Source organism: Octopus bimaculoides, chromosome 14, assembly GCF_046866305.1.
Source record: "Octopus bimaculoides isolate indiv1 chromosome 14, ASM4686630v1, whole genome shotgun sequence".
NCBI classification, from domain to species: domain Eukaryota; kingdom Metazoa; phylum Mollusca; class Cephalopoda; order Octopoda; family Octopodidae; genus Octopus; species Octopus bimaculoides.
Window position 1 is genome coordinate 6,392,437 of NC_142941.1, and position 12,500 is coordinate 6,404,936.

At 40.6% G+C, this 12,500-nt stretch overlaps 1 protein-coding gene across 3 annotated transcripts in view; it reads left to right on the forward strand.

Moving 5' to 3' along the window:
* LOC106882078 (putative E3 ubiquitin-protein ligase HECTD2) overlaps positions 1-12,500 on the forward strand; it is a 39,705-nt gene that overhangs the window by 26,704 nt on the left and 501 nt on the right. For all 3 annotated transcript variants that reach the window (XM_089362220.1, XM_089362222.1, XM_089362221.1), the window contains 8 exons: positions 489-621; positions 1,196-1,284; positions 2,239-2,400; positions 3,132-3,206; positions 4,661-4,748; positions 9,524-9,630; positions 10,798-10,913; positions 11,102-11,242. In XM_089362220.1, coding sequence (XP_089218346.1) covers positions 489-621; positions 1,196-1,284; positions 2,239-2,400; positions 3,132-3,206; positions 4,661-4,748; positions 9,524-9,630; positions 10,798-10,913; positions 11,102-11,242 — 911 coding nt within the window. The remainder of the gene's footprint in view (positions 1-488; positions 622-1,195; positions 1,285-2,238; positions 2,401-3,131; positions 3,207-4,660; positions 4,749-9,523; positions 9,631-10,797; positions 10,914-11,101; positions 11,243-12,500) is intronic.

Sequence of the window (12,500 nt, forward strand, 5' to 3'; positions counted from 1 at the left end):
GTGTATCTGTGTTTGTCCCTGCCACTATCACTTGACAACCGGTGTTGGTGTGTTTACATCCCTGAAACTTAGCAGTTTGGCAAAAAGAGACTAATAGAATAAGTACTAGGCTTACAAAATATAAGTCCTGGGTTCGATTTGTTCGACTAAAGGCGGTGCTCCAGCATGGCCACAGTCAAATGACCGAAACAAATAAGAAAAAAAAAAGAATGAAGGTTTCAAAATTTGCCACAAGGCCAGCAATTTGGGAGGAAGGTGAAAGTCAATTACTGTAGTCCCAGCCTACAGTAAAAGATAATTTCTCAAGGTGCCATGCTGTGAGACTGAACTCAAAACCATATAGTTGCAAAGCAAACTACTCCACCACACAGCTATGCCTACACCTATTACCATTCTTGAACCATTCTCTATCTTTCTCTCTTTTCACCAACGTTGCTGTCTTCTTCTGTCCCTTTCTGATTTTCTGCCTCTTACCATTTCTCCTGTAGATCGCCAATAAACAGAAAGACCTGAAGAAGAAGCTAAAAGTGACATTCACTGGTGAACCAGGACTGGATATGGGTGGCTTGACCAAGGAATGGTTCCTCTTGTTAATACGACGGATCTTTCATCCTGATTATGGTAAGTCTTTGTCATAGAGACTGAACTCACGATGTTGAAGACTGAAATGAAGGGGGCTGGAGACTGATATAGAGGGGGCAGCAACAACTGCTGTGATGGTGGTGGTGGTGGTGGAATTGTTGTTTTCTGTCAGTTTGAAATTTTAAATTTAAAAAAAAAATGGAAAAATTTCCCATAAATTAAAACCAAATTGAAAAAAAAAGAAAAAAAAAAAAGCAAAAGTAAATTAATTAGACATTTTTTTTGTGAAGATATCTAAATTCAATACAGAGAAAACGAAAATAAAATTTTAATTAAATTGACATAGATACAAAATTAAACTTGATTCTTTTATTGAATTCACACAAAATTAATGTCTGAAAGTCAGTATTATTTTTTTATTTGATTTTCATTAATTAATATAAATTTAATTTTTGTTAATAAATTCATTAAAGGCTTAAAATTTAAAATAAAAGAAAGATATAAAGAGGAGCATTAAAGAAAAAGGATTTACATTTTCCATCCATTTTCTGATGAATTTTCTGGCTAAATTCTTTCCAAGAAATAAATCTGATGATTATTTTATACCTTTCAGGAATGTTCACATTTGACAAGGTCACTGGAGTTTATTGGTTCAACTGTGCCCCCTGTAACAACTACCAGGAGTTCCATCTTGTCGGAGTTGTATCCTTTACCTGATTCAACAATCTTGTAATATTTGTAGACCCTAAGGAGGCAAGCTGACAGAAACGTTAGCACGCCGGGCGAAATGCTTAGCGGTATTTTGTCTGCTGCTACGTTCTGAGTTCAAATTCTGCCGAGGTCGACTTTGCCTTTCATCCTTTTGGGGTCGATAAATTAAGTGCCAGTTTGGCACTGGGGTCGACGTAATCGACTTAATCCCCCTGTCTGTCCTTGTTTGTCCCCTCTCTGTTTAGCCCCTTGTGGGCAATAAAGAAATAAGAAACGTTAGCACACCGGGCGAAATGCTTAGAAGTATTTCGTCTGTCTTTACGTTCTGAGTTCAAATTCCGCCGAGGTCAACTTTGCCATTGGTGCATATGGTAATTGTGTGAAGATTGCAATGAACCTCTAGTGGCACATGTGGCGGTTAAAGTGTTAAATTGGAATGTAATTTAACGAGATCAAGTCAGTGAAAGTCTGGGAAATCATCATCATCATCCTCATCATTATCACCATCATCGTTTAACGTCCGTTTTCCATGCTGGCATGGGTTGGACTGTTCGACTGGGGTCTGGGAAGCCTGGAGGCTGCACCAAGCCTCAATCTGATCTGGCAGTGTTTCTACAGCTGGATGCCCTTCCTAACGCCAACCACTCTGAGAGTGTAGTGGGTGCTTTTTACGTGCCACTGGCACAGGGGCCAGGAGAGCTGATATCGACCACAATTGGATGGTGCTTTTTACGTGCCACCGGCACAGGGGCCAGGGGAGCTGGCATCGACCACGATCGAATGATACTTTTTACGTGCCACCAGCACGGAGGTCACAGCTACAATTTCCATTTGATTGTAATTTGATTTGATTTTGATAATGTATATATATATACATATATAAATATGTATGTATATAGATATGTATATATATATATCTCCTTTACTCAGTGTTCCACCTTCCAGCTGATGGGACTTGCTGTCTACAACAGCATCATGTTAGACATCCGTTTCCCACCCTGTTGCTACCACAAGTTACTTAGTCCTGCTGTTGTACCATACATGAACGACAAGGCCACAGTTGGGGTGGCACCCCTTACACTCAGTGATCTCAAGCTAGTGCAGCATGTGAGTACATCCTTCATCTTCATCATCATCATAGTCATCGTCATCAGCAGGATAATCATCATCGTCATTGTCATTGTCATCACCATCATCATCGTCATCATCATCATCTTCCTCCTTCTCCTCATTTTCATCTTCGTCATCATCATCACCACCACCACCACCACAGTAAACACCACTACTTCCATCACCATCATCATCATCATCATCATCACCATCCTTATTCATCATCATTGTCATCAGCTTCCTCCTTCTCCTCGTCCTCCTCATCATCTTCATCCTCGTCTTCATCTTCATCATCATCACCACCACCACCACCACCCCCACCACCACCATAAACACCACTACTTCCATCACCATCATCATCACCATAATCATTATTATCCTCACCAAAATGACCACAACCATCACCATCATCACAATCATCATTTTTGTCATCAGCATCGGCATCGTCGTCCCCCCTCCTCCTCACCATCAGCTGCAGCAGCATCACCATCATCATCATCGTCGTCATCGTCATCATCATCATCATCATCATCATCATCATACACTTCATTTCTAACTTACTCCCATTGCCTTTAACTCCCTCACATCCCAGACAATTTGTGCCTAATTAACGGAGATGGCCTAATTAATCCCCATCATTAATAATTTCCTCTCCTCTCCCCCTTCCATTGTTGTATGAATATCAATAACATGTCCCCCTTTTCTTTCTTCTCTCTCCTTCAACAAAGGATCTGTCTAAGGGTCTCCAGGAACTCCTTGACTATGAAGGAAACGTCGAAGAAGATTTCGGACTAACATTTCAGGTGGGTGTATTACATAAAGGTGTGTTACACCTGTATTTCAGCTCAAAGGTCATAGACTCTTGTTTAACACCACCACCACAACCACCACAGCCACCACCACCACAACCACCACTACCACAACCACCACAGCCACCACCACCACCACAGCCACCACCACCACCACCACCACCACCACAACCACCACATCCACCACCACAGCCACCACCACCACAACCACCACATCCACCACCACAGCCACCACCACCGCAACCACCACAGCCACCACCACCACCACCACAGTCACCACCACCACCACCACCACCACCACAGCCACCACCACCGCAACCACCACAGCCACCACCACCACCACCACAGTCACCACCACCACCACCACCACCACCACAGCCACCACCACCGCAACCACCACAGCCACCACCACCACCACCACATCCACCACCACCGCAACCACCACAACCACCACAGCCACCACCACCACAACCACCACCACAACCACCACCACAACCACCACCACAAATGGCCACTGTACATGTGTCTGTGGAGTACTCAGCCACTTGCACGTTAATTTCACGAGCAGGCTGTTGCGTTGATCGGATCAACTGGAACCCTCGACGTCGTAAGCGACGGAGTGCCAACAAAAATTTCCTTCTAGTCACAGTTTTTGTACACTGGTGCTTTTTACGATGTGACCAAGGTACTTTATCTTCCTGAGTGTTAGTAATCGAAAGCAACACAACTGGTCAACACATATTGCTTATTGTGGGCACCAGGCTACATAGCATTAAGCATGCGGTCGTTAGAATGTAGGATTAAATACCCACGTATATTTGCACCAGATCTCTGCACTCTGTGTTCAAATACCACTGAAGTCAAATTAACCTTTCTGGATTGACAAAATAAAAGTAATGATTGAGATGAGGTGAAAAAAGTTATCTACCTTGAAAATATTTTAATGAAGGGAAATAACTCTAATAGGCATTCTTCCCTCATTCCACTATCGCTTTCTTTTTTTTTTTTTTTTTGTGTTGGTTTTGCAAGATCCCTGATGTGAAATCGTCTGCTGCAATAGATATTGTTATATTTCGGGACAATTATTTTTTGGGGTGGGGGAGAAAATAAACACACGCACTGTATATATTTGTTCTTCATTTCAGATTTGTTATTCTTCTTATTTCATTATCCTTTGTCTAAAATCTTTCGTTACACGTCCTGCGACCTCTTCAGGGACCCTCCATCTCATGCGTCTCCACCCGTTCTGTTTAATCCATTTCGCTTTCAGTTTTTAAAATCACTAAAATTTATTACTCAGGGACCCCATCTGTATAAAAAAAAAATTAAAGTTAAGGTAGTGTTAACATACGTAATGCAGTTAGTATTATAGAAGATCTATCTAATTCGATTGTCAATGCTCACTGTGTTACAAACAGTAACACTATATTCTATAAGCTATATTTCAGATTTCTCACACAGAACTGGGCTGCTTAAAAACATATTCGTTGAAGCCCAATGGAGAAAATATTCCTGTAACCAACAGCAATCGCCACAGTAAGTAAGCACAAGAGGGAAGTGGTGGGGTGCTGTTTTTTTGTTTCCAGATACACACACACACATACACACACACACATACACTCTCTCATATACTCTCTCTCTCTATCTATCTATATATATATATATATTATGAAGGTCGCTCTTCAGTGCTACTGGTAACATGTAATCCAGTACAACCTGTTGCATGGTCGGGTCGTCGGCGACTAAACTGGCAACCCCACCAGGCTTGCTTGGTGAGGAGGGTGTTGTTGGTCACCCTGCAGGACGAAAAATAAGACCTGTCAAAGGGCGGATGAACTCCTGAACAGTCAACGACCATCCAACAAAATGTCTGTAAATATGTATATATATATATATGTATGGGTGTGTATATGTGTGTGAATGTCTGTAAATATGTATATATGAATAATTTTAATTTTAATTTTATATATATACTATTTTTTATCTTTTATATTTTATTTATATATATATATTTTTTTTTTTTTTTTTTTTTTTGATGAGCTGCTCCACATCGGTCACCGGAGTGATATTTGTTCCCTTTACAGAGTGTCTGAGTGTCGGTTAGGTGTCTGGAATGGGACGGCTTACCTCATGGGCAGGTAGAAGCTCTTTAACCTTGGTTGGTAATCTACCTAGGAGAAGGAAATCTCCGAAATAAAACCTGAGGCCTTGGAAATTCCTGGTTTTGGCAATTCTCTTGTCACACCGGTGAAAGTCTTCTTGGGCTAATAAGTGGGGGTAGTGCAGTGCAAGCTACACCCACTAAAAATTATTCATCTGCACAGGTACTTCCTGTACTCCAAATCTTAGTAAAATCATTCAATTGGTTGGTTGGCAGAAACCTAAAAATGCACCTGTAACTTATTTTAAAATGTCTGAAACAAATTCAGTAAATGGCAAAAAAGGCTTGGGAACATCAGGGGAACAGGTCTGGCCCGGCAGGTGTCCCAGTGTATCACAGGCTGGACCCGGTCGTCATCCTGCCAAAGAAAAAGTAAAAATAAACATCGTTTGAATTTTGGCTGTTGGAATGTGTGCACACTTCTTGATGATAATTTCACGAAGAGGCCAGAAAGGCGTACTGCACTTATTGCATGTGAGCTAAAGAAATATTCCCTTGATATAGTTGCTCTCTCTGAAACTCGTCTCTCTGGTGAGGGTCAAGTAATGGAATCTGCTTATGGATATACTATCTTCTGGAAAGGCCTACCTAAGGGTCAGCGTAGAGAATCTGGTGTTGGGTTTGCTCTCAAGAATACATTAGTGTCCTCCATTGCAGAGCTTCCAAGTGGTATATCTGACCGGATCATGTCATGCCGTATCAAACTGACAAAAGGTAGGTTTCTTACCGTTGTCAGTATTTATGCACCAACAATGTCCCATTCTGAGGAAACTGTGGGACAGTTTTATGACAATCTAGCAAGATTATTGAGGAAAGTACCAATTTCTGACAAGCTGGTCATTTTGGGAGATTTCAATGCAAGAGTTGGAAGGGACTATGTTTCATGGCCTGTTTTAGGTCGACATGGGATTGGAAAATGCAATAGAAATGGAGTAGCTCTTTTGACATTTTGTACTGAGAATGATCTGGTTGTCACCAACACTCTGTTTAAGCAGAAAAATAAATATAAAGCCACCTGGATGCACCCAAGATCTAAGCACTGGCATCTCATAGATTATATTTTGATTAGGAAATGTGATATGAAAGACGTTTCTAGCGTTCGGGTCATGAGAGGGGCAGAGAGCTGGACTGACCATCATCTACTGCGTGGCAAAATAGATTTTTCGATAAAACCTAAAAACCGACAGTCTGGTCCTAAGATACCCAAAAAGTTAAACGTTGCAAACTTTAAATTATCAAGCAACTTGCAAAGATTCCACGACGCTATAGAAAGTATTAATCTTGACCCAAACAATTTATGGGAAGATTTCAAAACAAAAGTATTTCAGGCTGCAAGTTCGTCAGTGGGATTTAAATCTCATAAATCCAGAGATTGGTTCTCAGATAGATCAGCAGAAATTCATGATCTACTTTTAGAAAAACAAAACTTAGGCAATACATTGCTCTCTCAGTCATTGAATCCCAACTCAAATGAAACTTACAGAAAGCTGAAAAGGAGGGTGCAAACTGCTCTAAGGAAAATTAAACAGGAATGGTGGAATGATAGGGCAAAAGGGGCACAAGAAGCGGCTGATAGAAATGATGCCAGTTGTTTGTATTCTTATGTTAGGGAGGTATATGGTCCAAAATCTTCTTCAGTAGCTCCAGTGAGAACAGAAGATGGATGTTTTCTTCTGACTGACACCAAAATTGAACAACTTCCAGTTATAGAAGAGATGGCATCTGAACCAACTCTAAATGACATTTATTTAGCTATGAATAAGCTGAATAACAACAAGTCTCCAGGATCTGATGGAATCTGTGCAGAAGTCTTGAAATATGGGGGTGACAAAATGATGGAACTCTTAAATATTTTAATTTGTCACTGTTGGAGAAGTGAGAAAGTGCCTCAAGACTGGATTGATGCCATTCTTGTCTCCTTATATAAATCGGGGCCAAAGGATCTGTGTGGTAATTTTCGTGGGATTTCCCTTTTGTCTGTGGTTGGAAAGGTGCTCGCCCGCATTTTGTTAGAACGTTTAAATACCTTTATAGTTCCAAGTGTGGTGTCTGAGTCTCAGTGTGGTTTTCGTTCCTCCAGGGGCACAGCTGATTGTATCTTTACTGTCAGACAATTACAGGAGAAGTGCATTGAACAGAATCTTGCTCTGTACCATTGCTTTGTTGATTTGAGCAAAGCATTCGGTACTGTTAATCGAAGTGCTCTGTGGCTAATTCTGGGGAAAATTGGTTGCCCAGAAAAGTTTATAAACATGGTCAAGGCTTTGCATCAGGATATGAGAGCTAGGATTAATTTTGGTGGTAGGCTTTCTGAATCTTTTGCTGTGGAAAATGGAGTAAAGCAGGGAGACCTTGATGCACCCACCCTCTTTGCAATATACTTTGCCGTTGTGGTGTCACATTCCTTTCAAAACTCTGAGGAGGGTATCTACATAAAATATCGAACAACGGGGAATGTTTTTAATTTGACCCGACTGAAGTTTAAAACGAAGGTTTTTACTTCACTTATTAGGGAAATTTTGTATGCTGACGATTGCGATCTGGTTAGTCATTCTGAATCGGGTCTGCAATCCCTTGTATCTGCATTTGATGCAGCTTGTGATGATTTTGGCCTGACCATCAATCTGAAAAAAACAGTTGTGATGTATCAACCTGCGTATGGTGCTGTTTGTAACCTCCCTAAAATTTTTGTTAAGGGAAAGTTACTTGAGGTTGTAAATTCATTTGTCTACCTGGGAAGCTCTGTTCAAGATGATGGAAATCTTGATACGGAAATACACCTGCGAATTCAAAGGGCAGCAAAAGCATTTGGTGGCTTGGAGTCACGCGTCTGGCGCCAGCGACATATAAATAACAATACAAAGCTGGCTCTTTACAAATCATTTGTCTTAACATTCCTATTGTATTCCTGTGAAACTTGGACCTGTTATGAAAGGCATTTTAAAATGTTAGAAAAATTCCACCAAAAATGCCTTCGTCATATTTTAAGAATTAAATGGAATTCTTTTACTCCAAACACAGATATCCTTGCATCTGCAGGCATCCCCTCAATTAAAGCCATGATTTTGAGGAACCAATTGAGATGGTGTGGCCATATTGTTCGAATGGCAGATGAACGCATGCCGAAACAGCTGTTTTATGGTGAGCTTGCAGAGGGGAAACGTTATCGGCATAAACCTAAAAAAAGGTTTAAGGATGGCATAAGGACTGCTATGAAGTCAATTGGAATGGCTCCAAAAGATATAGAAGTCCTCGCTTCAGATCGAGTTGGATGGCGAACAAGGGTGTGGAGTGGAGTGAAAGCATTTGAAGAGGCCAGGATGATGCAAGCAGGGCTCAAGAGACATTTAAGGAAAAAGGTGAAGACTGAGAAGGTGAATGACAAGGACCTTTTTGTGTGCACAGTCTGTGACAGACCATGTCTGTCCTTGGCTGGCCTCAAATCTCACCTGTGAACCCATGGAAAACAAACCTCACCCAGCTATTCTGATTATATGTCTGTGCACACGTTTGAATGTGGTGTGTGCCAGAGGGTTTGCAAATCCAATGGGGGTCTTAAAAGACATGTTAGGATCCACAATGAGCAGAACTTACTTGCAGGTATTGGTAGTGCAAATCAGAGGTGCAATCTGTGTGGGTGTTTTTTCAAAACACTGTCTGGTTTAAAAAGCCACATCAGACGCCATGAAAGGGCTAAGGTGTAGGTGCAGGAGGTGGTCAAACTCTGTTTAAGGAGTAGACAACCACCATATTATGAAGGATATGTTCTCTATGTGGCCTGCTTGTTTGTTGTACCTTGTTTATCATTTTGTCCATGTTCTTTTGCAACGTCATGTACCCAGATATGTATCTATATGTACATGTAGATGAAGGTATGTATATACATGTATATATATATGCATATACTCATATATTGTTTATATATATATATATATATATATATATATATATATCTGTCACTCTCCTTTTCTCTCCCCCTCTTTTACTCCCTTTCTTTCACTCTTCTCTCTATCTCTTTCTCTGTCACTCTCCCTTTCTCTCCCCCTCTCTTACTTCCTTTCTCCCTCTTCTTCTCTCTGTCTCTCTTTGTCTTTCTCTCTCTCTCCCATCCACACACTCTTCATTTAACCCTCTCTCCACCTCTCCACAGGTTACGTCCAACTCTACGTAGACTGGATCCTCAACAAGTCCGTCTATAAGGTGTTTAAAGAGTTCTACTTTGGCTTCCACAGTGTCTGTGCATCCAACGCCCTCATTGTAAGTAACCCCTTCTATATTTGACGAGGGCACTCGTGGGCAGGGGATCAACAACCACAAATAAAGGGTTTCATCGCATGCTTGATAGCCCCTGGGAGTACAAAAACTCTGTTGTAGTACAGGGACTTTTGGTACGTGTAAAAGGGCTCATTACTCAGAAATAAAGGTATTGTTGGAGTAGGGGCCTCGTACTCTAAGTACAGGGGCAGTGTTAGGGATCAGAGATCGTTATTGGGGTATGAGGATATTGTTGGAGCATCGATATTGATGGGATGCAGGACTCATTGTTAGGGTATGTGGATATTGGTTTCAAATTTTGGTATATTGACCCCAGTGCTCAACTGGTATTTATTTTATTAAGGATGAAAGGTAAAGTCCACCTTGGCAACATTTGAACTCAGAATGTAGTGACAGACGAAATACAGCTAAGCATAATAATACTAATAATAATAATAATAATAATAATAATAAGGATAATCCTTTCTACTATAGGCACAATGCCTGAAATTTGGGTGGAGGGGGATTGTTGACTACATCGGCCCCAGTGTTTCACTGGTACTTATTTCATTTATTGATCAATTGATCATCTCACTGATTGAATAAAGACTTTTACTCTTCATTACAAGTTAATTTTAATTAATTAAGCATCACGTTTTTGGGGTGGGAGGTTGTACAATAGTCATGTTAGTCCACACTTAACTATATATTCTTCATGCAAAAGGCCTCCCTGGGAAATTTTCTCATAAACGTATTTCACTCAAATTTTATTTGTTCTCAGTCAATCAAATCAAATGTCTCTCTAGTACGAATAATGTTAGGCTACAGTGAAGAGGCCAAATAAGGTTGAAACATGTCTACCATTATCACTATACACAGATCAGATTAACTCCCTTTTACATTGCCTTCATTCGATTCTAATCGCTTCAGATTTCTAAGTTATCTCCCTTACTATTTCCTGACACAAATCATCATTATAGCTAATGAAATTTGTTTGAATTACATGAATAACTATGATTAATTAAATATTTGTTAGCTCGCTACATCAGCTAAATTTAGCCTCAATTAAAGTTTAAAGTTTTAATTAGTTCTCTCTATCTCCTCTGTTTCATGTCACCTTCCACTACCTATAGACATGCATTCTTACAAAGATAATTTATTTACCTGCAGATGTTGAGACCCGAAGAGGTTGAAATGTTGGTGTGTGGATCCCCAACGCTGAATATGAGAGAACTGAGACAGGTAGCTACCTATGATGGATATAATGCAGCAGACGTCACAGTCAAGTAAGTTGCAAAATTACTTCATGTATGAATGTTTCTCAGGGATTCATCAAGTGATGCAGATATCCTCTGAGCACTTGTACTCACTGCTCAGTATTAGCATGAACACACACACACACATGTATACAAACTTGTGATAATCAGCTTATAGAGAAGCCATTTAAATAAAACCCATTTTGTTCGTCTTACAGGTATTTCTGGGATGTGGTTTACAAGTTCCCCACAGAATTACAGAAGAAATTGCTTCTCTTTACCACAGGAAGCGACCGAGTACCAATCGGCGGCATGTCTGATATGACATTTAAAATTACAAGAGTAGAAGACCAAACACTGTAAGTAGGGTGACTGAAGAATACCAGCTAATAATGTGGGGGGAGTTTTAAGTCAATGAGAGAGCCTCTTCTGGGATGAGTGAATGGCTAGAAATAGCTAAAACTCTGTTAAATCACATCTAGCATCTTAAATAATGAAGAATACATTCATCTCAGCAAGAATGTCTTTGATAAAAGGTTTGATGAGACAGAGCTGAACTGGGTCCTATGGAACTGTGTTCTCAATGATGGACTGTATTCTTGAATAGAATACAAGTTGCTATACAAAACATGCCTGAGACACTATCTTCATGGTTAAGTCTTGGCAGAAGTTTTGACCCTTTAGCATTTATGCCAGCCATTTCCAGTCTAAATATTTTATATAGTAAATAGATGCTCACTCAATTGACATATTATTTTTAAAAATCTGTAAATGTACAACCATCCAGATCTCTGAGTACCTTACTTCTTCTAACATATATATATATATATATATATGTATATACACACACTTATATACAACGGGCTTCTTTCAGTTTCTGTCTTCCAAATCCACTCACAAGACTTTGATGAGCCCAAGGCTATAGTAGAAGACACTTGCCCAAGGTGCCATGCAGTGAGACTGAACCTGGAACCATGTGGTTGGGAAGCAAGTTTCTTATTTCTTTACTGCTCACAAGGGGCTACACACAAAGGGGACAGACAAGGACAGACAAACGGATTAAGTCGATTATATCGACCCCAGTGCGTAACTGGTACTTATTCAATTGACCCAGAGAGCATGAAAGGCAAAGTCAACCTCAGCGGAATTTGAGCTCAGAACGTAGTAGCAGACGAAATACCGCAAAGCATTTTGCCCGGCATGCTAACATTTCTGCCAGCTCGCTGCCTGCTTACCACACAACTACGCCTGCACCTATATACAAAGAGTGATTGTGTGGTAAGTAACTTGCTTACGAACTGCATGGTTCCAGGTTCAGTCCCACTGCGTGGCAACTTGGGCGAGTGTCTTCTACTATAGCCTCGGGCTGACCAAAGCCTTGTGAGTGGATTTGGTAGATGGAAACTGAAAGAAACTCGTCGTATATATGCATATGTATATATATGTGTGTGTTTGTGTGTCTGTGTTTGTCCCCCCAATATCGCTTGACAACCGATGCTGGTGTGTTTACGTCCCTGTAACTTAGTAGTTCGGCAAAAAGAGACCGATAGAATAAATACTAGGCTTCCAAAGAATAAGTCCTGGGGTCGATTTGCTCGACTAAAGGCGGTGCTCCAG